General features: G+C 37.8%; 2 protein-coding genes and 1 long non-coding RNA gene across 13 annotated transcripts; 1 reads left to right on the forward strand and 2 right to left on the reverse strand.

Annotated features, from left to right (window-relative positions):
• The first annotated feature begins 3,011 nt into the window (after window positions 1–3,011).
• On the forward strand, window positions 3,012–19,870 carry LOC121051801. 2 transcript variants are annotated; one of them, XR_005807039.1, is made up of 4 exons: window positions 3,012–3,405; window positions 3,573–3,992; window positions 18,893–19,133; window positions 19,271–19,870. It is a non-coding gene; the product is annotated as an uncharacterized LOC121051801 (long non-coding RNA). The 2 variants fall into 2 exon arrangements; XR_005807038.1 differs by lacking the exon at window positions 18,893–19,133.
• Window positions 7,913–11,014, reverse strand: LOC112190414. 9 transcript variants are annotated; one of them, XM_040515158.1, is made up of 9 exons: window positions 10,875–10,935; window positions 10,416–10,464; window positions 10,263–10,307; window positions 10,092–10,146; window positions 9,939–9,976; window positions 9,035–9,076; window positions 8,890–8,935; window positions 8,277–8,556; window positions 7,913–8,113 (listed from the first exon to the last, which is right to left on the reverse strand). In XM_040515158.1, exons 3-8 carry the CDS (start codon window positions 10,297–10,299, stop codon window positions 8,445–8,447), a joined length of 330 nt encoding a protein of 109 aa, XP_040371092.1. In that variant the 5' UTR covers window positions 10,300–10,307; window positions 10,416–10,464; window positions 10,875–10,935; the 3' UTR covers window positions 7,913–8,113; window positions 8,277–8,444. The 9 variants fall into 9 exon arrangements, 4 of the variants coding, with proteins under 4 accessions (XP_040371092.1, XP_024185610.1, XP_024185613.1 ...); XM_024329842.2 differs by having other exon boundaries at window positions 8,341–8,556; window positions 10,416–11,014; XR_005807037.1 differs by lacking the exons at window positions 10,416–10,464; window positions 10,875–10,935 and having other exon boundaries at window positions 9,939–9,971; window positions 10,263–10,408.
• Window positions 11,057–12,072, reverse strand: LOC112190413. Of its 2 annotated transcripts, none has more exons than XM_024329839.2 (3): window positions 11,884–12,071; window positions 11,561–11,778; window positions 11,057–11,230 (listed from the first exon to the last, which is right to left on the reverse strand). In XM_024329839.2, exons 1-3 carry the CDS (start codon window positions 11,971–11,973, stop codon window positions 11,185–11,187), a joined length of 354 nt encoding a protein of 117 aa, XP_024185607.1. In that variant the 5' UTR covers window positions 11,974–12,071; the 3' UTR covers window positions 11,057–11,184. The 2 variants fall into 2 exon arrangements, with proteins under 2 accessions (XP_024185607.1, XP_024185608.1); XM_024329840.2 differs by having other exon boundaries at window positions 11,061–11,210; window positions 11,884–12,072.
• Window positions 19,871–27,908: the final 8,038 nt, after the last annotated feature.

Consider the following 27,908-nt stretch of genomic DNA (forward strand, 5'->3'; position numbering starts at 1 on the left):
AATAGAAAGTCTGCTAAAGATGCTCTTAGTGCATTGTTTTGAGAATTTTGGTTATTTAATTCAATATTTGGAGATACTCTTTATTTTGTTTCAATGTATTATTAAAGTTTTTATGAAGTATCATGATAAAAAAAATTAATATTATTATTTTAAATTTAAGAATATTCATTATAATAAACAGATCAGACTAGTGGACTGTGTATCTGTTAATCCGCTAGATATGGATTTCAATTAAGCTATTGACTATCTGTCAAGTTACCGGATCAGGTCGGATTGAATTTTATTGTTACTAAACGGATTCTGATTTAAGTCGATCCGCTCCAAACTGATCTATTTACAGGTCTCGTCTTACCTCACGTATTTCTTATTTTTATTCATTGTCTTTTAGTAGTTGATCATCCGACTGTTCAACTCTTAAGTTTTTAAAAGTAATTTATATATACAAATAGATCAAATCACTTGATAAATTAAATTTATCTAATTTAAATTGTTGATCTTCATAATACTAAATGTAAATTATAATTATGAAGATCATAATTTAGTTGAAAATTTATACAAATGATATACACATGTAATTTAAAACTAAAGAATTAAGTTGACGAGCTGTAATCAAGGGATTAACTCCACAAGCATTCTAGAGAACGCCTCCCATGGGTAGGCGATTCTGCACCTTCCTCCATCTCTGATGGAGTAAACTTCCGGCGCCTCCTTTGGTGCCGCAGACTTCGAGTACGGCCCATGCCGCCTCTTCCTTTATTCCTTTTTTTTCTCCAAGAAGTCGAGGTCCTTGATCCATTTTGAGGCGATGGATTTATCTTCTACCCAGACTGCTTCGCACTGGGGATTGGAATTGCTTTCGATTCGGCGCACAGGATTGGTGGCTGCTAGTGACTGGAAGGTTTGGGATCTAGGGACCCTAATGTCTTTTAGGTCAGGATTCAGATTAGGAGCAGCTCCGACAGGTCTGCAGTCTGATCGAGCCGTTTTCCTTCATCATGGATGGCAGCAGACATGGTAGAACTATCTTTTGTCTGATCATTAGACGAGTTGGTGGCGCTGTCTTATTGAGATGGCGACGGGGAGAAATCACGCCGGCTTCGTTCTTGCTCGGCTGTTTGCGTGCTCTAAGGTCTGTTCCTTGGTCCTACGTCGCCGACTTGATGGGTGGAGCAGGCGTAGCTACGGTGTCAGTGACTGTAAGAGTAGCGAAGGCGGGATAGATAAGAGCTCTGTTGGATTAGCTGGTAGGGTTCACTCTCTTTGGGCTTGGACCTTGATCTGTTTTTTAGATTTGGGTTTGGGCCTTTGTTGGTGGATTAGGGCAGTATTACTTGTCAAGTTTGTCTTGACAAACTTGATTTTGGATTTGGGCCGGATCAGGATCCATATTTGGGACTCGGGTCGCATTCAAATCCGGATCTTGGATCCGATACAGCTGCTCATATTGATCTAGTTGTTGGTTCTGGTTCTTAGGAGTTTGTTTGCTAATTTTCCAGTTTCTGACACCCTCGGTTACTTTCGAACTCTGGTGCGTGAATCACCTCTCCTAGGTGATCGTCTCAAATGTTATGGTTACGATTACACTGCTCTCGTGACATATGCAGTGCAGCGATGTCGTCCGACATAAAGTCACATGGTTATTTTTCATTTTAGATGTGTATGTGCATCTTGCTATCTTTTATTGTTTTCCTACTCTTTAGATGCGTTTGTGCATCTTGTTATGCTTTATTGTTTTTTCTTTCGATACTTTTGCATCGTTCCATGTACTTCTCAGTTTCATCTAATATAGTTTGTCGTCTTTCTCTTAAAAAAAAACTCCACAAGCATTCTTTTACAATATATATAAATACAAAAATAAAAATAATTTTTTAGCAAAGAAATCCTCAAATTATTATTTTACAAGTGTATATAAAACAGTCCTGCGTCAACATTAGCTAGCTCCCCGTACACACTTCTTTACTAATATTTTTGCTTAACAAATCAATCATCTCTATCCTCCTCATAATGCAATCATCTGCTCATTCTATATAATAAAATCAAACATTTGTATACCTTAATATACCTTAAGTTGAAAAAAAACACAAATCAGTCACAAAAATCAACCCCCCAGCGTCAAACTCATTGATTGTATGGAAATTATTCTATGCACCGACGGTGTAAGTGACCCAACCCTTATAAAATAATCTCAACCCTTGATATTTATTATCAACTTTATTTTTAATAAACAAAAAGTGTATTTAATGCAATCTAACCATTCATTTATGTTGGTGCAAGTGCACGGTGGTGCTCTGAATAATCTCTCTTGATTGTATAGACAAAAATAATTGTCAATTTGACTTTATGAATCATTTCCTTTTCAAGCGATAGATTAATTACGCAAACCATTATCAATATAAATTATCATCGCATGAGATAATACCAAAACAGTCGAGAAATTGAGGATAAAGTCAAATTTGCAGTCTGAACAAACTGATTATTAAACCCATCAATACCTCCAAAAAATCCACAGAAAACCTCCAAACGAAGGTGGGGCCACTCTGGGGACCACTCCCATTATAATATCCCAAAACCACCCTTCCATTACCACCAGTCTGTTCCAAAACCCCTCAACACTTGCCATCTTCCTCCTCTCCTCTATAAATACAACCCCCTGTCACACCCCTCAACACTCTCATCACAGTCTCTCCTCACAAAATACCACCAACCAAAAACTAAACTCTCTCACTCTCTTCTTTAAACATGAACTATCTCAACCGCGTGTGGATGGCGGCCAGCGTTGCGACGGTGCAGGGCCCGTCGGACCAGGTCTCCAGACGGAACTCCGGCCTTAACTCGTTTCAGCTCAGCCGGAGGCGATCCGGCGGGGACGCGTCGTCGGATCTCCCGCCTTCGCCCGGCGGAGCCGGGTCGGGTTTTTCTGGAGGAGGAGGAGGTGGAAAGTGCGAGCAGAGACGACAGCAGTCCGATGAGTCTCTGCAGCGAGTCATGTACTTGAACTGCTGGGGTCAGGGATGATGAGGTCGCCGGAGATTGGGGTTTTCCGGCGTCGGAATTTAGATTTAAGTTGGAAGGTCGAAGTTACCGTTGATCCGCAGGGAGGATGGGTTGTTGCGGAAAATGATGGGTAACTCGAATATTGAGTTGACCGGGATGGTGGTCGGAATCATTATGTAAATTGTACAGCGATGAGAAATAATAGATGATCTTTTCTTTTCTCATATTTGGTTTCGTATTTATGAATTATGGAAAGGTACATATACATAAAAACTGTTAATCACAAATTCACAAACAGATGTTATGAACTCGTAAATCATTTCCTCGTCCCATTTTTCAAAACGTATCAAGAAGCATATGTGTTGAAATCGATCAAGTCTAAATGTGAATTATGAGAAAAGAAAATTACGTGTAAGGGTAATTTTAAAACTTTAATGGGCCACTCGTATTTTCAAATTGTTTCGACTTGACGATTTTGCCTTTTCATCTAAGAAAACCAAATTCATTGGCCCCAAATTACATATATCTCTCTCTCTCTCTCAATTTCAACGTAGTGATTCTCAATCCTCCGTTTGCAGAAGATACTTTCACTTTTCTTCACCAAATCACTCTCCGACGACTTTGTGATTTCGTCTTGAATTTTAGATCAATGTCGTGGCCGTCGTTGCCGACCTTGAGGATCATGGATCGGAGCTCGTCCTCCGTCTCCGGGTAGCCGAGGTGTCTCGCTGAGCTCAGACAACGATACAGCAATTTTCTGACTCTCGCTGCTGTGACGGAGGCCGAAGCTTACGCTGCACCTTATGGCATCGATGAGACCAGCGGCGTAGTAGGACCTCGTGCAAATTGTTGATATGAATTCCCTTGGCTGTGCACGTATTTGTTCGATCTGATGCTCTTTGATCTTTGTCAAGTTCAAATATATGAGATTTTGCGCAAATTGTTTGATTTTAATTCCCCTTATGATCGACGCCATTAGCTCCACCACAGAGAGACTCGTAAGTATCACTCTTCTCAATCTCTCTGCAATTTTTTCTTGAATGAGAATGAGAGAGCACTACTAGAATTTACCCAATTGGTGTCAAACCATTTTTGTCACCTATTATGAAAATTTCGTCACCTAAAAGTATGGGTGACGAAAAAAGTTTGTCACCAGTTTCGTCACCTATAGTGCGAGACCAATTCCCTTAGGTGACGAAATGATAAGTTCGTCACTAAAATAAGTTTAGGTGACGAAATGCATTTGTCACCCAATCCATGATATTCCGTCACCCATTCTACTTCAAAATTTGACTGATTTCAAAAATTGGAGCCAAATTTTTTAGTAACCGCCAAATCTCACTCAATGGGTGACGTATTTCATTTCGTCTCTATTTTTAGTTTCACTGATTATTTGAAACATTATTTCATATTCATCAATTTTATAGCTTGTTGCATGGCCTAGCATAAATTTCAATTCAACTGTCATATATTGCATTTCAAAGTGAATACAAACTGAGTATTCATATATAAAAAACAAATATGTATATGAGTGTTGGACATTACTTTACATCCAAAATGTGAAACTCCTAATACACATTCCAATCCTTTCTGTCCTTCTCTTGCTCATTTCATCAATATTATCATCCTCATCGCGATTAGGAAGGTGCCTTTGAGTCTCGACCTTGCAGCAATACAATGTAGCTCAAAAAGTTTGCCAAACGTACTGTTGTATAAGAAGTTGATGCAAAGCTAAAGAAGATTATACATGTACCTATAATATCTCAAAGAAGACGGTTTGTTAAGTAACATGAAATACAAAACACTCCCATATCAATCTCAAAAGATGAAACTTGAAGCTTTCAAAAATATAATACCTTTACTGAAAGTGATACAAATTATAAGGAAATATATCAGAACCGACCTTTAATGGAGGAAAATACTTCATATGCAGATGATAACAAATGATGAAGATGATGACAAATAATTTAAGTGAAAAAAAATAAAAATATGTTCAAAATTATCCCAAACTTGCCACTTAACTTGTGGCAAAAAGATGGTAGTTCAAAATTATCCAACTGTTGGATAATCTCAGGATATATATATATAAAGCATTAGATCCTTAGGAAGTAAGCACGTCCAAATAATCGGTGGTAGCAACTGGAAACCACAACAAAGATTACAACATTACAATACTTTTCAAATGCTAATAATAAGATATAAATTAAGTATATATAGAGTCATATGACTGACCTCTGAAGGACCAAAGCAAACTTTCAAGTTCCCATCACTTAAGAGTTGATATCTGTTGCAACCAACACAAAAATACTTAATCATTGATGTGATAAAAGAAAATGTATCAAGATAATCATCTATTGAGACATACTGTAAGCTTGCTTCCATCCATCCAACACTTTCTACACCATAAACCCTCCCTCAAACTTCACCATATATATCAACAGACTCACCGATTCATAAACCCACTACTAAATGATACCAAAATATCAAACTGAATTAGCACATACTTTTATCTCTTATGGGAATCAGCACAATACTTTACTCAATCGTAGGCATGGAAAATGCTGAACGAATACAATATAAATGCAACTACAGTTTTTTTAACTCCATATTAAGTATAGCACCTTGGCATCATCTGTGGGTGATGATCAAACTGTATTAAGTTTTTAAAACTCCATATTAAGTTCTTTCACATCCTCTTTAGCAAAACAAGCTGAACACTCAAGTGCTCCAATTTTTTTGCTGCTTCAATTGACATGTTCTCGCAAGCTGGATGGTACCTATAAGTTCAGTTGTAAAGTAAATTCATGAGGATTCAGAAAATTTAAATAAATAGAAAAAATAAGTTGAGTGAGGAGATCAATCCATCAGGATGTTCAAAATGAAAAGGAGGAGGTTCTACTATATTGCGAAAGTAACTATGTTTCATCCCTAAAAGTGTCAAACTCTAAACATTTTATTAGACCAGTGGCCACTGGCCATTATCGAATGCTGCAACCAAAGTATGAGGATATTCAGATGACCCGAATTCCCTTCTAACAAGATTCAGCTATGATAATATGAGCAGTGGATCATCATGGAGTTTTGAAACCACTTCTCAAGCATAACCAATAACTTCAAAGAAACACATTTAAAAACTTAAATCCGCGAACTCCAATTTACCAAGAATTGCATAGAGAAATTACCTGTCTCTGAATTTCATACAACGCAACATGAAGTCATCCAGATTAATAGGCATCTCACACTTGCAATACCTTCAAACCCAAAATAGGAAAAACAGAACCATCATAAACCACATTCACAGCCACCACATTCCCACTAAAACCACAACAAGAAGCAAAGATTAAGGCCCTCACACAGCAATATATACAATTGCCAGAAGCCACTGCACCAAAAAATTTTCCAAAACCTCAATTTTTTCAGATAACAAAACCACATATATAAACCCTCGGATTTGAGACAGCCATTTTATTAACACAGACGGTTAATTTGAGAAATACCCATCAACAATCTATGCAAACCCAAAAGAAAACTACAATAAGAAATTGAAATAAACTAAATCTTCCAAAAGTAAACTTAAATCATAAAGAATCTAAGCTGAAGTTACTTACTTGATGTGGGAGTAGTCGGAGCCGAAGAAAAGTTAGTGATGCGATCCAATCGATTTCCTTACCTCACTTCGTCGACTCAGTCAAGCCTCAGGAGGAGTCCAATGAGAACCCATACGCCACCAAACCGAATTGGAAATTGTTCGAGTGATGGGCGATTTGATTAGAAGGAGGAAGGCTGCGATTTGATTAGGGCTCGGCTTACGGGTGGTGGCGGTGTCGAGAGAGAGAGAGAGAGAGAGAGATCTAAAATGTGAATGGATGAAAAGCTATTAACTAGAGAGAGAGCCAGACTTGGTGGATAATTTCATAACATTTACCAAAACGACATAGTTTTGCAATTGTTCCACTTTCACTGACGGAAACGTACGTCACTAATTCTATGTTGCTCGTCACCAAAATATACGCAGCGTGGTTTCTCCACAGAGCAAAAAATTTAGTGACGAATTCAAAATTTTGTCACCAAACCCCTAATGGGTGACATATTTTTGGTTTGTCACTAATACTTTCGTGACTAATTGGGTAATTTCTTGTAGTGGAGTGAGATTGTTAGGATTGTGAATTCTAGGTCTAAATGCTTGTAAATTCTGGAAATTCTAGGGTTTATGAGTTTAGATGTGAATCGGATGTTACCGTTTTTAGGTTAAGATCTATGAGGATAACGATAATGCAAGAAAGGACAAGGGCAGTTAGGAAAAGAGGAAAGAGTTGCTCTCCTGCAGAGGGCTGTTAGGCCCGTCATTCTTCTCGTTGTCTTTGTAATATGGATGGCTTATGAAGAACAATAGCTGCTCCTGTTATTAGAATAAAAGCTGCTTGAACTGATTGTTTCTATGCACCACTACAACAAATCTGGGTATTAATGACCACTACATTGGTCACTGAAAGTAACAAATCCGGTCACTAAATCTGATTAGTGACCAAACTTAGGTGGTCACTATAGGTCCGTCACTAATTCTATTTAGTGACCAACAAATGTAAGTTGGTCACTAATACAAATTGTCTTTAGTGACCACGATTTTACAGTCACTAATTCAAAATGTCTTTAGTGACCACAATCTTATGGTCACAAATAGTAATGGCATTAGTGACCTATGAATAGAAAAATTTGGTCATTAAAAACCATTCGCTGACATGCTTTTAGTGACCATATTGTTAGATCATTGGTTTGGTGAATCGGCAATTTTTCCTGGTTGCTAATACAAACTTGATCACTTAGTGCGTCAATACAAATCAAAGTAGCCTTCAATACTCCAACACCACAAAATGAAATGTACTCAAAAACCAGTACCTAGATTAGAATGAGGATTCAATATCAATATTAAACTACTCAATTCCAATACAATATAAGACACGTATCTCTATTACATTTGCATATCCAAAACAAACAAATGTCAATATCCATCCTTAATAGCAATTTCAAAATAAATCGGAATACATACAAGTCTTTCTAGAAGTTCCATAAGCCTTCAATGATAGTTTGCAAGATGTACTTTTTTGAAGCTTAGACCAATCTGCAATATAACAAAACATATACAACAAGTTATAATTTTCATCCTAATGTAGGTAAGAGCTGCATCTAAGAAAGGCCTAGTATTCACTATATAAGTTATACACTAATTATATTTCCTTGATATAATATAATTACAACAGCACAAATGAATCATGTATGCATACCATCAGTTTTGGGAGGATAACGCATCAATTTAAGTAAAAGTATGTCAGTATGATTTTGTCTTGCCTTTAGTGCCTCCAAACTCTTCATTTTGTGCAGCGGCTTTAGCCTTCACTGCCTCTAACTCTTTAATTTGCTGAGCTGCACCAGCTTTGACGATTTCTAACTCCTCATTGCTGAGCTGCAGTGGACTTTGCAGCCATCAACTCGCTCTGCAAGTTGCATTTCTTGTCTTTCTGCTTGATCTGCCTTGATTTGCCTCCCTCACTTGAGCAAGATTTGCTGTATATGTAAAATGAATCTGATTAAAAGTAATCAGACATTATCTGAGCTTGCACACAAAAAAAGAATGGGAAAGAAAAGTATCATAATAACTGTCGAAGACCATGGGCTAAGATCACTAAGTCATAAATCTGAATAAGATAATAATTTTTTTGGTTAAGAAAATATGATACTTAAGTTAAAACTCTTATATAGGGCAGGGACGGTATTCACATCCCTAGTAGCCTTATGTATAAGGGGGAAGTACACAATGACACCTCCAAATAACTCAGCTCACAAACTTGAAAGACAAAATAAAAATTTCATCTAAGCCAGTAATATGCATAATCATACCCTCTGTCGCAAGCCAAACGTTTCCTAGGTCTGTCAAATGCTACTCCTATAAGCAAGGAGGATAAGCAAATTCAGTCAACTATTGTTTGTATTTAACACACAAGATATACTGAAATTAATAAGAAAATAGGAAAGGAACTTTTACCTGGTAAGAGGAACAAATCAACTTGATCACTTGCCTGTAAAACTACACAAAGAGAGATTCTCGATCAGTTTAACCCAATCATATCTACAATTGTTACATATATTTAAATCTATGAAGCCAATCCTGCATTCTTTTTGGAAAGAGTTTATTTACACCGAAATGCACTATAAGAAAAAGTAAGACATTAAAAACAAACAAGATGCCAGGACTAAGGCTTTCTGGAAAAGAAATGCCAGACTAGACTACATCTGAGTGAAAAACGAGAAATATGTCATGATTTTTCAGGAAAATGAAACCCTAAAGGATGTCCACACCTTCTAACTGAGAAACTACCCAGTTTGATAACACTCTGATGTCTAAACCTAGGTAAATTGATAGATTGCCTTTTAAGAACTAGAATCACCGTCAAATATTGTTCACATCCTAACAAGGTTTTAGACAATCAGACATCCAAATAAGGAGTCACATAACTAGGCAGCCACGTAGTCAAGATATGGTAGCCTGAAATAAAAGTATGCAATGAGTAGCTACAAGAAAAATGGCTTTTGGCAAGGAATTTTTTCCTTGTAAAAAAACTGGAAATTCCTTGCATTAACCCAATAAAAGCTAGCATTTATAAGCAATAGAGAAATAATAATGACAAGAAAATAGAAAGCTAATGAATGCCCTGTTAATTGTGTGTGTTGTACTTAAGAAATTGAAAAGTAAATAATAACTCCTATACTGATACACGTACTCAGACCTATAGGAAATAACACATCATTTAAGACCAAATAGGGGTGTTACCTATCCATATACAACATCAACTCCATAAACAAAAGTTACACCACACTGAAGTAAACAGTTGATAAATCCGCTGATTGATAACCCTGAGTCAAGAGCTACTTTGCAGAAACATTGATACCTAGTTGTTCAATGGCAGCTTCTAACTTGTGTCCTGCTCTGGATATACAAAATAGAAGAACAAATTAGCATAACAGGTCTTACCAAAGTTCGAGTATAAATGACTCGTTTAATGAACTGTAGATTGGTTTGTTAAAATGAAGTAATCACCTACATCAAATTTGGAGTATCACCTTTGTTGACCACCTTCGCATCCACTACTACTTTACCTACACCACCAAACATGAATAACTAAGTTAACTCCTATCACTGGTCTACTTTATGTAATAGCTTTTGTACAAACAATGCATGGGAGTATCACATTTGAAGGCAAAATAAAACTCACCGTGACACACGTCATCCAGTCTCTTCTTCCTAAACATGTCATTAACTAAATAGAATAGTTAATATATAAGTATAAATAGGGTTCTAGGACAAACACTTAACACTAGCTGAAAATGGGTAAAATCAATTGGTTTTAAGGGGCATAAAATCTCATTTCTTTGGTGCTTGATCCTTTGATAACTTCACAGCAGCAAAGCTTGTACCTGGACTATGCAAGCCATAATCCAGGTTAAGTAGGACATTACACAGTAACAAACTGGAACCACGAAGCAATTCGATCCATGATAAAATTGGTTATTACCAGTACAGAAATAGGCACACATATCATATCAACTTCATGAATCTAAATCTAAGCTTTAAACTTTCCAAGGCAAAATATAAGCATAAATATTGGCCTTGAACAAATCTCAATCTGGGTTTCAGCCCTTCTGCAATCAAATACACTCAAAATACATAAAATTCCAACTCATAACCCAAGAACATACCCAATTCTGTGTCACTAGTTTAATCAAATTACTGGGTTTCTCACAGATATCAAATTCAATGAGAAACAAACCAAGCACAGATTCACAGAAACGAGTGTGAATTAAGAGAGAAAGAGGGATTGGGTGACCTTATTGAGGATGCATTCTCACAATGAATTCATGAGGCGGAACTTGTCTTGGTCATATGGAGATTGAGCAATGCTATTGAGCAGATCCAGAGCATCCTGACAAGTTAATAAATTAATAATTCAGAATACAATTTAATCGCAAAATTAACTGCCAAACTTCCTAAAATCCACAATATATAGAAGTGACAATACAAAAGAACACAAACATAGAGAGTGTAAGTTATATGAGCAAAAAGAAAAATCAAACTACTGGCAACTTCTTACCAGACCCAGAAATACAAAAACCCAATCGTTTATCTGTCGATCCTTCTTAGTTGTCTCCAGCTAATCCTTGCACTGGATATATGAAAAGCAACCTGATCAATAAAATTTAGAAATAAGGAAAATCAAACCAAATCAAAACCGAAACATTCATATCAAAACAAAGCACACAAATGTTACTGAAAATCATATATCTCTCCTCTAATCACAATGATCCTCAAATTTGATTTTCTTTACAACAGCATACAAATGAAACATAAAGAAGTGAACGATCAAACCGAGCGAGTGGGTAGCGAAAAAATTACAAGAATCTGACAGAAACAATTTTACATCAGAAAAACTTGTTATACTGGCTAGTGAGAGAATCCTTCAGATTTGAATACAAACCATAAAGGGAGTACTGACCAAGGTTCTGTGCTTCATACCATGAGTTCAGAATGGATAGGTGCTTATCCGTCCCAGAAAATGCCAATTGGATCCTGAGACTGCAATCCACAGTGCCTCCATGGGTTTTGCAGCTGTTTGTCTTGATTGCACAGTCCCGATTGTGCAGGAAAACGAACCTGGAGCTCCCAGAACATTTGACGCACCCATCCCTTTTCCAATGCAGGTGCTGCAGCCTGCCCTCGGTGAACTCAAGCACCTGCATAAATCAAAACACATTCACTATATAACCTAAACCACAAACCACGAACGACATTAACGAATTCAAACTCCAAATCCAATTGCTATTTCCTTGCTCACTTACAAGAGTAAAGCTGGTGACAGTGTAGGTACTATTGGCAACAAAAGCCGCAGTAGACCTTGCAGCATATTTATGCCCAGCAAAAGCAACCATATATCCCCCATAACTATCCTGCAAATTCAAAATCACAAACCACAATAAATGGATGGAATTCAAAACAAGCCAACATTAACTTAACTACAATCTGATACTTTCAGTGCTAAGCTTACAAAACTGAGACCAACATTTTGCAATTATCAATATCAAAATCAACATTAATCCTAAACCCATCAAATCCCCGTAGTGATTCACAAAATTAAAGGATCACCAAAACGAAATGCAACTGTTTAGAGAGAGAGAACGGACCGGAGCGAAAGAGGAGTTGACGGAGAGGGCGAGAGTCTAGTGTCGCACGGAGACAACTGGGAGGTGGAGTTAGCGCCGTAACGGGAGGCGAAGGCGATCCTGAAGCTGAAGCCGTCGGACCTGGCGACCTTGGTGTCGGAGCACGGGAGTAGATTTAAATCAACATCATCTTTCCGAAAGAAAATCTCAATAGCTCGAAATTCAAATAACTCGATGAATTAATAGGAGCAGAGGAGAAGATCTGAGTAGGAGTCGATGGGTATGAGTCGGAGAATATTTAAGTCAGAGTGAGAGAAGAAACACAATATCCATATTTCATTCTTTCATTCACAATTTGGGAATTGGGAGCGCGCCTATAATTTTTTGGAGACCGCGAAGTTGCCGCTTGAAAATTCACCAAGGAAAAATGTAAAATAGTTGGTCACTAATTGCAAAACGACATCGTTTCCCTACAAGTGTCATTAAACTTGTAGCGGCCAAACATAACCTGGTCACTAATCTATAAATAGATTTGGTCACTAACATAAATAATTAGGCGGGAGTTGGAAAATATTTAGTGCTGACTATTTTACTGACCAATGGGTAATGTTGGTCATTAATTCTATTCTTTTAGTGACCAATTATAAGTTGGTCACTATGATTTGGTCACTAATGTTTATATTTGTTGTAGTGCACAAATGTTGATCTGATTTGCTTTAATTTTGAGTTCTTTTGGTACCATTTCAACCACGTTTTGCAGTTCCACTTTTTGAAACTTTGGAATCTAAGGCTTTGAATGGGAGTTGTTTTGCTAGTGGAAATTATATCTCTCTCTTTTTCTTTTTATCTTTTTAAAAGGATGACATGCATTATATGATAAATTGAAGAAGGTCGGGCATGAAGACGTGTATCTAGTAGCGCTTGGAAGGGGTTGGGTAGTTGAGAGAAAAAGTGACTACTTTCAGTATTAGTGAGTAGCTTTTCATGTTGATGAGAGAAATTTTTTGATAGTGTTGAGAGTATATTTTGTTGGTGGTGACAGTAATGTTTGTTGCTGGTGAAAGCAGTTTTTGGTGTTGGTGACAATAATAGCTTTTGTTGGTAAGGATGGTAGCTTTTGGTTATGCAGAACATAACTTTTGTTGGTGACAGTAGCTTTTTGTGATTTTGCTGGAGATCACTAGAAATCTCACAAGAGTAGTTTTTGTTGCTAGTGACAGTAGCTTTTGTTGGAGGTGAGAGCAGTAGCTTTTGGTGTTGGTTAGAGTAGCTTTCTGGTATTGATGATAATAACAATTATTGTTGGTGAGAATAGCTTTTGGTGTTGATAACAATAACTTTTGTTGGTGGGGATAATTGCTTTTGTTTTGGGGATCATAACTTTTGTTGGTGACACTAGTTTTTGTTACTGGTGATAGTAGCTTTTGTTGCTGGTGACAATAGCTTTTGTGACATCGCCGAAAGTTGCCGAAAATCTCACCAGAGTAGCTTTTATTGGTAGTGATAGTATCTTTTGTGACCTCGTCGAAGGTTGCTGGAAATCTCACAAGAGTAGCTTTTGTTGCTGGCGACAGTAGCTTTTTGTGTTAGTGACAATAGCTTTTGTGGTCGCTGGAGTTTGCCGAAAGTTGGTCAGAGAACTGCTGGAGTTGGTTGGAAGTCAGCCAGAGACCCGTCAGAGTTGGCCGGAGGTCGACTGAAAACTTGTCGAAATTGGCCGGATACCTCGCCAGAGAGGGGAGAGAGAGAATGATTGTTGACTTTTTACTCTAGTGGTATTTATGTAAATATGTTGATTTTTATATTCAAAATTTAACACCATTTTTAATATAGTGACCTTATGAGGGAAAAAAATAGTTGGTGACCTTATAACTAAAAAAAAAAATTTTAAAAATGCACTTATATGTAACTAACCCATAAGAATTATACATCTTTGTATTCTACATATCTTCGAGAGTAAATTGCACTAGGGGTGGGCGCGGGTCTGCCCGGCTCGGTTTTGGGCCCAAACCGAGTCCGACCAGAACTTATCTGTTGGGCCAAAATTTGGACCGAGAACCGAAGAAGAATGGGCTGGGCCGAAAATTTCGGGTTACCGAATTTTGAATTCGGCCCGGTTCGGGTTCGGTTTTAGATGGGCTTTTTTGTTTTCTTCCAATTTTAATGGGCTTTTTTGGCTAGTGAATGATTTTATGGGCTTTACTCTTATCTTTTTCATTCTTATTCTTAATCAATTGATCCAATTTATTATTGGGGAAATGATCATTTACCTAATTTCAGCTTAAAAATTGCCCACTTGCTCCACTAACAGTTTTTTAATTCCATTTACCCAAAACACTCTAAGGGATTATTTCCCTAATACCCAATTAATTTTTTTTTTTTTAATTCTTTTATTTATTTTTGGGACACTTTTGCCCTCTCATTCTTTGTCACTTAGAGAGAGAAGTGATAGGAGACCTTGCCGGACTCCAGTGACTAGTGGCTGGCAGTGGACTCCGGTGACCGGTGACCGTAATCCGTGATCGGTCGCCGGGATTGGTGACCGGATTCCAGCGTCTGATTTTATTACCCCCCAATAATACCTAGTAATCATATTATTGCCCCCCAATAAACTTGTTATCGGGGATCAATAATTAGTGAAAAATGAAGATGTTTTGAATTTTGAAAGATTTCAGAGGTTTATCTAAATAAATAATATAATTATTGCCTCCCAATAATCTTATTCTTGCCCCAATAAACATTTTATTACCCCTCAGTAATCTTATTATTGCCCTCCAATACTCATATTATTGCCCCAATAATCATATTATTACCCTCCACTAATCATATTATTGCCCTCAAGTGAACCAAAATGAATACACTACAGACACAATTGATCAATTTATATTTTCAATTGTAAACGTTCATTTTTTTTTCCTTCCCATTCTCGGAGATCTTCCCATCGAAATCAGAAAAAAAAAAACCATCAAAAAAAAAAAAACCATCAGAATTTTTCTCCAGCCGCCCATGCTTCCCCTATGGACACCCATGCTCCTCCAGCCCGATTCCGACCGGAAGCCTTAGTCTTCTCCAGTCGCTCACCTGCAGCCCATCTCCGACCGGTCTCAGTTTGGTGAGGTTCCGGCACCGCAGTGGGATGGGAGCTTCAGATCGGTGATCGGTGATTGAGGGTGGTCGGCACCAGATCGGTGATTGGCACCAGAACGGTGTTCGGCGATTGACGGTGGGCTTGAGGTCGACGAAGAAGGTGTTGAAGGCATGGTCGCCACTGCCGGCTGGGGAGAGAGAGAGAGAGAGAGAGAGAGAGTCTGAGAGGAGAAGATCTGTGAGTTTCAATTTGATTAATAGGGGCAAAATTGTCAGTAGATGTTGAATTGGGTAAATGGGGTTAGAAAACTCTTAGTGGAGCAAGTGGGCAATTTTTAAGCTGAAATTGGGTAAATGGTCACGACCCATTTATTATTTAGCAACCAGAGCAATAAACTTGATGAACAATAAAACCCATTTTTTGGGCTTCAAGTTCAATGATGAGCTTAAAAGTTCTGTAATCTGGGCACATAATTAATTATGGGCATTATTATTACAAACAAAAAAACCATTAATTCTGGGCACACTAATACAACCCGTTATGAAGCAAATCAAGCAAAACGGAAAGCTAAATAACAACAAAAGGATCAAAGCTTGAAACATATACAACTAATCATACAAACTGTTAACCAAAGAAAACAATACAAAAACAAACAAACAAATCTCAGCAACCAATCCAAAAAATCAAACTCAGAAGCTTAAACTAATCTCAGCAAACATACTGAGAGCCAAAGTTCATAAGAAAACAAAATTAATAACAAGAAGAAAATGTCAAAACTTTAAACATTCTCAATTCCCAAATCACATTGGAAAAAAAATCCGATTGATGAGGGAGAGAGATTAGAGTCGTCGATTAACTACGGTGGACTGATCTAATGAAGGACATAGACTCATCTATTCTTGAAGAACGTGGCTTGGGCTTGATTTTTATGGAAGACCGTGAGACTTGAGAGAGAGAATGAGAGATGGGAGAGAGAGATCAGAGTGAGGCCGTGAGAGAATGAGGCTGCTCCTTTAGAGTTATAAGCATTTATATGAGCTGGTTGAGATCGTGTGGCAAGGTGCAACATAAACAAAACTCATCCAATAAGAAAGAGACAACACATTGAAAAAATATATATGTATTTAAATTTGGTCAATTAGGTTGACTTTGGCCGGTTTGAACTGCTGAACCAGTCCCGAACCGGAAAGAACCGGTCTGGTTCGGCTGATGAGTTTTTCAGTGCATTTTATATCCGGTTCGGTTACCGGACCGTTTTTTTCTATCCAGTTCGGCCGGTTTTTGACTCCCGGTTCGGTTTATGCCCACCCTTATTGCACTACTCCGTAAATTATGTTACTCTATGCTTTAATTGTCTTTTATAATAAGATATCTATCAAATTAATGTTGAAATTTTTCTTTAATTGGCAAATTTTAAAAACCTCTTCCTAATTGTTTATCTATGACTCGGGTTCAATTTTTACTGAGGTGGTATCTTCTATGTTTAGAAAATATATATATATATATATCTAATTTTAATTAGGCCTGGGCCCGGGTCGGTGTTGGACCCAAACCGAGTTCGACCCGTTTCTATCGGTTGGGCCATAATCTGGGCCGAAAACTGTTTCCAAATAAAGTGGGCCGAAATATTTTGGTGGGCCCAAAATTCAGTTCGGCCCGGTTCGAGTTCGGTCTTAGTTGGGCTTTTCCTTTTTTTTCTTTACAGCCCAATTTTTGCAGATCAATCAATCCATTAAAACAAAACCATGAACAGAAACAAGCAAAAATCCATGGCCTAATTGGCCCAAGCTACCTGGAAACAATTGCTAACAGTTAAAACATTGCTGAGACTTCAACACCAGTTTTGCAAATGCAGAAACCTAGTACAAGAGTTCATTACAGAGCTTAACAAATTAAACAAAGTCCTGAATCACTTAAAAACAGTTAGTCAGTACAGACTGAAATTCAACAAGCTTAGTTCATTATAGACCGAAATTCAACAAATAAAAGAGTTTTAAACTTTAAAGTAAGTTCTTGATCTCCAAAACTGAAAAAAAGTTCAAGAAAGCATAGAAATGCAGATCTGCAAGTCCGCAGCCTTAACCCATCAACAGCTCTTCATCATCAACTGTGGTTACAACAGATCCTGCCAATCAAGAGAACAACAATTTTTGCAGATTAATACTCTTAAAGGACCAACATATTCATTATTCACAACACAAAAAATATTCAAACAACAAAGTCATTCTATAACACAGAAAATAAAGGGAAGTTACCTGAACTAAAATTACAATTCAACACATAAACATAATCTGATAGACATACAATCACAGTAAAACACATAAACACATAAACAAAGACCCTAATTTCATTTCCAGAAACCCTAATTTCATAACCCATGCTTCATTTTTAGAAACCCTAAAATTGAAACCATAATTTCACTTCTAGAAACCCTAAAATCAAAACCCACAATCGATTTCCAGATGGCATTTTGAAACCCCTAAACTTGGACCCAGTGAAACTGAAATCAAAACCCAAATTATACAACCCGAAACCTAAAATCAAAACACATCTCTACAAAAGTGAATCCTAATTTCACATGAACAACATAACCAAAACGAAGAGGGAAGGTCAGGGTTCAATACCAAATCCATCTGCACCGATGATGGAGATGATGAAGTGAGACCATGACTCCGTCAGAGATGATACAAAACGGCAAGATATGTATGTGATTTAGTGAATGAGAGAGTGGATCGAGAGAGAAGGCGAGAGAGAGAGAGTGGGTCGAGAGACAGTCGAGAGAGAGAATTGAGAGAACGGCGAGAGTGAATGAGATTATGAGAGAGTGTTTGTGGGTCGCATAGGTTAGGGTTTTTTTTTTTCTTCTGATCAAGTAAGGTCAAGCTCACGTGAAACCTATCATGAACCAATCAAAAATTGACCTCTATTTAAATTTAATTAAAATTTATATATTATATATAATTCGGCCGGTTAGGTTTATTTAGGCCGGTTCAGAGATAAAACCAGTTCTGACCCAGTTGAATCCGGTCCGGTGCGGTCCACTACATTTTTCTTAACTGTTTCTTCCGGTTCAGTAACCGGAACCCATTTTTCGGTCCGATTCGGCCGGTTTTCACCTCACGGTTCGGTTTCTGCCCCCCCTAATTTTTATGATTACTTATCTTTTTAGTCGCTTCCAATATCTCAGTCAGAGTCTTTATTTCAAAGATGCTAACCTGGGGTGTAAGATGGAAATAACGAAGACAATCAAAGGATATGTGTTATTGACTCGTATCACACAATAAATTAGAGATAGCCAATATCGCGCCAATAAATATGTGACTTTCATTTCACTTACAAGTTACAAGAACAGTAATATAACTGTGATTGTTATAAAAGTTTCAGGTATATAATCTTCCTTTTCCCGTTTTCTTTTCTTTACCGACCATTTTTAACTCTTACTATTAATCCTGGCAGGGTATATACGCTGCTATGAATCACAGCCGGTTAAACGATTTTGCATAAATAAAATTATACCATAGCCTGCAGTGAGCAATCCAATGCAGATTAACTTACCTTCTAATTAAATCCCATGACAAGAAAATGCATTTCAACATGCAGGTGAATAGCCGGCCTCTTGAATCAAAGCAATCATAGTTGAACAATGCAATCCTATCTGAGTTTCTATATATAAATAGACTCTTACTGATCCTCTTCTAAGGCACAGCAAACTATAATAACGCGAAGTTGTTTTTCATTTTTACCTAGATAAAGAAGAAGAAAAACGTGGCCAAGGCTAGCTTGATTCATGTTGTTTCTCTTCTTGTCATCATTTCCCTAGCTGAGAGAAAACTACTAGGCGGTAAGAAATCTTACCGTTATACTTGATTTGTGTTTAATTTAGCTAAATACTATAGTTTCACATAATGCTCATGTCAATTATATGTGCATTATTTCTTATTCCCATTTAACTAATACGTTTGAATTTGCTGCATGCAGTTGGGTTTAAAGATGACAATTCAGCGATAGTGTGCAATTCGGTTTATGGTGCAGAGGCCGGTGATACTTGCAGTAGCGTCATTCAAAAGTTCGAACTGAGTATCCAGTTCTTCCTTTCCATCAATCCTAATATCAATTGCGACAGCTTCTTCGTGGGTCAATGGCTTTGTACTGATGGGACTGCATAGTAATCCAGTTGCACCAGTTTCATGCGCTCAATGTATGAATGAAGAGGATTAGCTAGCTTCCATGTCCTGTCATCAGTGCCTTATTTCCTATTTATTTAACCAAAAATTCTGGAAACCACCTGAGGTGCTTAATTAGTTAAATCAACTGTATGCAAGGCAATGCTCAATACACAGTGATGAAAACTTGCTGGTCGATGTTGGAGGGAGGAAAAAAAACAAAAGATAAAGAGGTTTTCTTTTGTTTTTTTTGGTCTGAAAGAGGTTACTCAGATTATCAGATACTAACTTGATGGATAACTCAATTAGTAGTTGATTATTGAGTTAATGTAACACACTCAAATTCACAAAAACATGATATAACATGCTCAAATCAATTTGCACCATTACCAAAATGTAATAAGAACCAAGGGAAATTCTAGTGTAGTGGTGGGTATCTCATACCCACATTTACAAAAGTGAGAACAAATTTTGTTGTCAAAGTTATAATTTGAGTCCTATTTTGTGTAATCTTAGTTCTAATAATGGTAATTACACATCTTACGACATTTTACAAGTTTTTGAACAAATTCGTTGTCAATATTGTAATCTTAGTTCTAATAATGGTAATTACACCTCTTACGATATTTTTACAAGCTTTTGAACAAATTCGTTGTCAATGTTGTAATTTTTGTTTAACTATATGTAAATAGTGTAAATGAATATGGTTGTAAAAGTAAAATGACAATTGGAATTGGTCTACTCATTTTATTTCATAGTCCCTTTATATAGGGATAGAATTACAACGGAAATATCGATTACATTAATGATACTAAATGCTGATTGATCCGTAATTGCGCTGATTGATGGTAATCACTGATTTTTTGATTCCCTTTCCGTCAGTTGCTTTGACGAAGGCACACAATATGTTTTTCCTTTAACACTCCCCCTTGTGCTAAGTCAAAGACGAAATGGTGCATGAGTTGTTGCCTCACTAAAAACTTTGCCAAGTAACAATAAAAATCATGTGGGACAAAAAATACAACTTGGTCGAAGGAAAAGAGCACAACGCACCTTTTATATTTGAGGATGACATGTGTGTGTTAGACTCCCCCTGACGTCTACACCTCCCCCTGATCTTTACATTAATCAAGGGAGCTTGGAAAGTCTTCGCATTCCTATGCTTTTCACATGTTTCTCAAATGTAGCCTTAGGCAGTGATTTAGTGAACAAATCTGCCACATTCTCCTCAGATCTTACTTGATTCACTTGAATCTTAAGGAGGGTTTGTTGTTGCTGATTGTAGGAAAACTTTGGCGATATGTGTTTTGTATTATCACCCTTGATATATCCTAGCTTCATCTGTTTGATGCAAGCTGCATTATCTTCATAAATGCAAGTAGACTCTTCAGTGGTAGAATTCAAACCACTAGTCCCTCGAATATGTGTGATGAGAGCTCTTAACCATACACACTCACAAACCTCCTCATATAGAGCAATGATCTCTGAGTGGTTCGAGGAGGTAGCCACAAGGGTTTGCTTGGTTGATCTCCAAGATATCGCCATGTTCCCAAAGGTAAATACATAACCAATTTAGGAACGACCTTTATGTGGGTCAGAGAGGTACCCAGCATCAGCAAAACCAACCAAAACGTCATTTGGCGTTTCGGTGTAGTGAGTGGCGCTTTTGCCATCAACATTTCCTTTAGGGATTGCAATTCCATCTGCGGTCCCTCTTGTCTCTCTGTAGGGAAAGAACAGTCACAAGTCAAAGGTTCCTTTTAGGTATCAAAAATGTTCTTGATACCATTCTAGTGACGCTGCGTTGGCGCTAAGCTAAATCTAGCTAACAAGTTCATTAAGAATGCAATGTCTGGCGGAGTACATTGGGCTAAGTACAATAATGCACCTATTGCACTTAGATAGGGAATTTCAGTTCCTAACACCTCTTCGTCATCTTCCTTTGGACGAAATGGATATTTCTTTGCATCCAAGCTTCGAACGATCATGGGAGTGCTAGCAAGATGCGCTTTGTCCATGTTTAATTGCCTGACTTTTGGACATATGCAGACTGGTGGATTAGTATTCCACAAACTCGGTGTTCTAGTTCATGGCCTAGATAGAATCGAGTTTTCCTACGATCCTTAATCTCAAATTCGGATTTCAAGTAGCTCGCAGTTTCCCTTATTTCATCAAGAGTACCTATTATGTTCATATCATCGACATATACAGCTACAATTGCAAATCCGGAACTTGTTTTCTTTATGAATACGCAGGGGCATACTTCATCGTTCTTATATCCCTTCTCAATCAAGTAGTCACTTAGAGGGGTACACCACATCCGCCCGGATTGTTTCATTCCGTAAAGTGAGCGTTTCAACTTAATTGCAAACGCACTCCGTGGTTTAGAGTCACTTGACTTGGGTAATGTAAGGCCATCAGGCACTTTCATATATATCTCTGAATCTAGATCCCCATAGAGATATGTAGTAACCACATCCATGAGCTGCATTTCAAGTCCTTCGGAAATTACTAAGCTAACTAAGTAGCCGAACGTTATAACATCCATTACGGGAAAGTATGTCTCCTCGTAATCAATTCCAGGGTGTTATGAGAAACCTTGCGCCACAAGGCGAGCCTTGTACCTTAGGACTTCATTCTTCTCATTACGCTTTCTGACAAAGACTCATTTATGTCCTACAGGCTTTACACTTGGTGGGGTTAGCACTACTGGACCAAATACCTGTCTCTTTGTCAGAGAATCTAATTTTGCCTGGATTGATTTTTTCCATTTAGGCCAATCTGCTCTTTGTTGACATTTTGTAACAGAGCGTGGTTCGATATCATCGTGCTCTATGATTACTTGAGCAACAATATATATCATCAATGTGTATGGAAGATCTTTCTACCAACTCATACGCACTCTCATAATACTTTGAGATTTTTTTGTTCTCTGGAATCATTTCAAACATCGGAGCGTCTTCCAGTATTGATTCATGGATATAACTGTAATCAGAGACAATCTCATGAGAGGGATTCTCTACATTGATGATTAATGGATCGGTTTGTGCCTTACTCGCCCTCTTCTTCCTTGGATGGGTGTTAATCGAACCAAGTGGCCTCCCCCTCTTCCTTTGGGGAGCCACGGCCTCAACCACACTTCCACTAAGTGTGGTTGCAGTGCCTCTATCTGTTGCACCGTGCCCCTTGTTGGGGACTTACCTTGCAGGCATATTTGCAGTTGGTATATGTGATCTCGTCACTTTTGCGATATCAGTAAACATATCAGGCATCGAATTTGCTATGTTTTGAAGATCGATTATTCTTTTCACTTCACTTTCACATTGTGAAGTGCAGGGATCAAAATGAGACAGAGTGGGGACAAACCACGACAATTCCTGTCGTTCCCTTGAAAAATCCTTTTTTCTATCTCCCCCTAACGACGAGAAGACTGTCTCATTAAAGTGACAATCCGCAAATCTAGCGGTAAAGAGATCGCCTGTCAAGGGTTCCAAATAATGGATAATTGTTGGGAATTCGTATCCAACATAAATATTTAATCGTCTCTAGGGACCAATTTTGGTGCGCTGTGGGGGCGCAATAGGCACATATATTGTGCAACCAAATATGCCTAAGTGTGAAATGTCAGGCTTATATCAAGTTACCAACTGGTACGCAGAAAATGGTTGGCTAGCAGTGGGTCTGAAACTAATAAGTAAAGATGCGTGTAATATTGCATAACCCCAGGCAGATATAGGCAGGTTAGTGCGCATAACCAATGCCCTAGCCACCATCTGTAGCTTTTTGATGGTGGCTTCTGCGAGACCATTTTGTGTATGCACATGGAGTACATGATGCTCTACATCGATCCCGATAGACATGCAATAATCATCAAATGCTTTTGAGGTAAACTCTCTAGCGTTATCAAGCCTTATAGACTTGATTGGGTGATCAAGGTGGTGAGCCCGTATAATCTGTGATAGGAGTTTTGCAAATGCAGCATTTCTTGTGGACAATAAAACGACATGTGACCAGCGTGTCGAAGCATCCAACAGAACCATAAAGTACTTGAATGGTCCGCATTCTGGATGGATAGGTCCACAGATATCTCTTTATATCCTTTGTAAGAATGGAATGTTTTGTTTTGTGTCCGTAGCATAGGAAGGTCTCGATCCTATTTTTGCTAAAGAGCAGGCTTTGCAAAACAAGTGATGTACCTTTGAATTAGTCAATGAGGCATAATGGGAGGTAGTGCTGCTGGTACTTCAGAAAGCAATGACTGCATTTGAGCAATACTAGGATCGACACCTTGCAGTGTGGCGGATTTTTCTCCCATGTAATTTTTCAATCAAAAGAAGGGGGATGTCCATATGAGTTCTTTAAAATACGGATCATCATGTCATGACCAGGATGCCTTAGGCGGTTATGCCAATGCCTGTATGAGTCAGTGTCCCACATTTCATTGTTGGTGACAGTATAGGATTCAATGATCCGAATAGTAGTGAGGTACAACCCACTAGATTGACTCATAAGTTCTTCTAAAATGCGTTTCATTTCACATTTATTAGAGGTAATATAAAGGTATTCAGTTCCATTCTCACAGTGTGTTTTTACATGATAACTGTTGGCATGAATATCTTTGAAACTTAACAAGGTTCGATTAGCTCTTGGTGCATACAGAGCGTTTTTGACTTTAAATATGTCTCATATTCTTTAGAGTATTCTATTTTAGAAGAATCATAATCTTTTCATTCTAATAATTTTTCTCTAGATGTATTGCTTTACATCTTTATAGTGCTATTTCAAACCATGTAAATATGTGTAGTAAATAAATTTGAATAAATTCAGTGCTTCAGAATAAAATTCAAAATTTATTAATAAGCCAACGATAATCAAATAAAGGTCTTGTTCTAATTCATCAAACCATTATTGAAATAAACTTTAAGACCAAACAACAGTCTAATTAAAAGTGAGGCATTATGCCTTCACATCTGTCTTTGGAAAATAAATAAAGCATATCAGTCAAATTCTGAAGCATCCATTGATGGAGCAAGTTCCTTGTTGCCATTGAAGTCTGCAATAGTGAGGTTGACATCTGGATCATAACCTTCTTCTTCCATATAGTGAGCCTTTTGTTCTTTAGACTCCTTATACCTCTTGTAAGTGGCTGCAACTATGTTGCTTGCTTGGCAGTTCTTGTACCAATGCCCAATGACTCCACACCTATAGCATGGTTCATTGCCAACTCTATCCTGTTTGACTGAAGGGTTCTTAGGTGCCCTTTGCACCTTGTTGCCATGACCACTAGGGCCAGCACCACCATCTCGGCGCCATACATTAGGAGGCCCTCCACGGCCCATATCACGACCCCCACGTCCCTTGCCACGTGGTGCATTGTTGCCACGAGGGTAGGGATCAACACGTCCAACCCCCTTTGCATTGGGGTTCTTTCCACCTTTCACTTTGCCATAATTAGCCTCGGGAATTTTGTTTGTCCCAACAAGCCTGGCATTATTGTTCAAAAGAATCTCATTATGCCTTTTAGCCACTTGCAGTAGGTTGATTAGCTTATTGAATGTTGTGATTATTTTGTTGTCATACTCCAGCCTATACTGGTTTGCTAGTATAATTGCTAAAGTAGAAAAGTAGAAAGAGTCTTCTGGATCATATCATTTTCTGTGAGTTCATTTCCACAGAAATTTAGATGTGCCTTGAGGCGCAACATATCCTTGTTGAAGTCATTGACCCTTTTATAGTCAAGCAAGCGGATTTCATTCCACTGAACAGTTAGTTCTGGGAGCAAGATGTTATGAATGTTCCCAAAACGTCCCTTAAGGGCATCACACAGTTCGTTGGGTGTCTTCAACTGAAGGTACTCCTAACGTAGGCTAGGATCAAAATGTCTCATCAGAAACATTAAGGCATTTGCTTTCACCTTATTAGATAGTTCATCATCTTTGGGGTTGGTAATGGTGGCAGTGTAGTCTTTTGCCACAATAGTAGTTTCTACATCGGAAACCCAACGGTGGTACTCAAGTCCGTCTGAGTCCAAAATGTCAAATTTAGGTCGAGTTGGATCAGCCATCTACATAAACAACAAGAGAGAAGAAATAAATTACGCAGTCATAAAAACATCCACGTGAATTATTTTCTAGAATTATGAATTAGATTTCAAGACCAAGATTCGTAATGGTCACATTTTTTCGATCCTATGTGAAAATACTTTATCACGGTACATATGTATTTATAATGCGCATTAATTTTCATTATCATGGCAAAACCGAATTTTGGTATAGCATTCTTAATAAGGAATAATCATAGCATGTAATAAAGAATAAAACATAGCATGTATAAAAAGAAATTGCATGGCATGCTCAAATTGCACAAATATACAACAAATTGACAAAATATATGCTACATATATCATGTGTAAAAATAAAATATAAACGATAGCATAAGATAAAGACATGCTTAGAAATAATTATGTAAATGTAAATAAAATAAAACATAATCAAAATTTCATGATAAAAACATAAACAATAAAATATAGAGCATGCTTAAAAAATTAGTAAACATAAATGAAAATCACATGCTTCAAATTCCACGAATATATATCACATATATAACAAGCAATAAAATAGCATGCTCAAAAAAAAAATTCTAATTATAAATAATTAAATATACTATAGTATGAAATTAAATAAATAAAAGAGAACATACTTGTTGTTGAGAAAATAAAACAATTATAGCACACGCGCGTATTGATGCAAGCGTGCGTAGCGATGTTGGGCTTGAGACAAATTAGGCCGTTTCCTCTTTCTTTTAGGCAATGGGCCACGGGGCCTTTTTTTTTCCTTTCTTTTTCTTGTCCTGGTTTTTTATTTTCCTTTTCTGGGCCGCAGGCCTTGTTTCCTTTTTTTTCTTAGCTTTTTTTTTCTTTTTTTCTCTCTCTTTTTTTAATTTTTTTAATATTCTGGGCCGGGTCTTTACTTGGGCCCAGGTCACTTTTTTTGTTGTTGTTGGGCCGGGTCCTTTTCTTTGGATCGGGTAACACCTCTTTTTTTTCTTCTCTGTTGTTGTATTTTTTTTTCTTGCTCTTCTTCCTTTTGCAAATGGGTGGTGGGTGGCTGATATGGGACGAGAGACGAGGCCGATCAGTGAGGCAGGCAAGCTGGGCTCCTCCGACGGAACAGGGAGTTTCCGACAGCACTAGGCTGTTCGAAACTCGAAGGCCGATCGGATTGCCGAAATCTGGTGCTGCAGGTGGGAGTCCTTCGACTACAGTCTTGGCAGAGGGACGAGGTCGGTCTGGGCAAAGGAGCTGGGCTGGAGGCTGGTGGCCCGCGGGGATGGGCTGTTGTGTGTCGGTGCTCGGTGCAGCAGCAGGTGGACGCGGGGGCAGCGTTGCGATCGATGCTAGGGCTGGGTTGCAGGGATCGATGCTGCTGCAAGGCTCGGATCTGCAGGTGGGAGGCAGCAGCGATGGGTGGAGGTGGGTGGGCTAGGAGCGGCTGTGCGGGGATGGGGCCGGTCTTGGCTGGTGAGGTGAGGCCGGGGAAGAAGAGAAATTTTTTTTTTTTGAGATTGTGGCGGCACAAACAAGAAAAAGTTTTTTTTTCTAGATAGGGTTGTAATTTTTTTCTTTGGCTATTTGCTCTGAGCGTGCTGATAACATGTAAAAGTAAAATGACAATTGGAATTGGTCTACTCATGTCATTTCATAGTCCCTTTATATAGGGATAGAATTACAACGGAAATATCGATTATATTAGTGATACTAAATGCTGATTGATCCGTAATTGCGCTGATTGATGGTAATCACTGATTCCTTGATTCCCTCTCCGTTAGTTGCTTTGACGAAGGCACACAATATGTTTTTTCTTTAACAATGGTAACTTTTTTTTTCTCAATGTTGTAATTTTGGTTCAAATACTTGTAAATTTTTGTTCAAATAGTTGTAAATGAAGGTATCTCATACGGTCATATCCACCAGTACACTAGCTTGTCTCAAGAACCAAATGTATTGAAAACTTGAAATTGATTAAATATATATGAGAATTATTTGAATCAGTGATCTCCTTATGTTTAGAGGGAAATTGGTCTATCCTCTGCAAGATTATATCTCATGTTGAAATTTCTATTAACATGCTAGTAACTCAGTTAAATTCATGCCAAGCTTATCTCTTATTGTTTTAACACATTAGAGAATAGCAACATTTCTAATGTGACAAATTTGTGCTTTATCTTTTTATTTGCTTCCAATATCTCACAATCATAGCCTTAATTATATAACAAAGGTGCTAAGTTGGGGTGTAATTCAGAAACTACGGAGACAATCTAAGCATATGTGTTATTGACTAGTATCACACATAAATAAGAAATTAGCCAATATCACATGACTTTCATTTTATTTACTGACAACGATTGCAATATAACTGTGAATGTCATAAAAGTTTGGGTTAATTACATATAAG

The sequence above is a fragment of the Rosa chinensis genome, chromosome 2, assembly GCF_002994745.2.
Source record: "Rosa chinensis cultivar Old Blush chromosome 2, RchiOBHm-V2, whole genome shotgun sequence".
In the NCBI taxonomy this organism is placed as follows: domain Eukaryota; kingdom Viridiplantae; phylum Streptophyta; class Magnoliopsida; order Rosales; family Rosaceae; genus Rosa; species Rosa chinensis.

Excerpts from the sequence above, each read along its gene's own strand:
- LOC112190413 (XM_024329839.2), bottom strand. The coding sequence starts at position 11,973 with ATGGTTGCTTTTGCTGGGCATAAATATGCTGCAAGGTCTACTGCGGCT. Across the intron at positions 11,779-11,883 it reads CTGTCACCAGCTTTACTCTT|GTGCTTGAGTTCACCGAGGG; the intron begins GTAAGTGAGCAA and ends TGATTTATGCAG. Across the intron at positions 11,231-11,560 it reads CTATCCATTCTGAACTCATG|GTTGCTTTTCATATATCCAG; the intron begins GTATGAAGCACA and ends TTTATTGATCAG.
- LOC112190414 (XM_024329842.2), bottom strand. The coding sequence starts at position 10,299 with ATGTTTAGGAAGAAGAGACTGGATGACGTGTGTCACG. Across the intron at positions 10,147-10,262 it reads ACTGGATGACGTGTGTCACG|GTAAAGTAGTAGTGGATGCG; the intron begins GTGAGTTTTATT and ends TTGGTGGTGTAG. Across the intron at positions 9,977-10,091 it reads GGTGATACTCCAAATTTGAT|AGCAGGACACAAGTTAGAAG; the intron begins GTAGGTGATTAC and ends TTGTATATCCAG.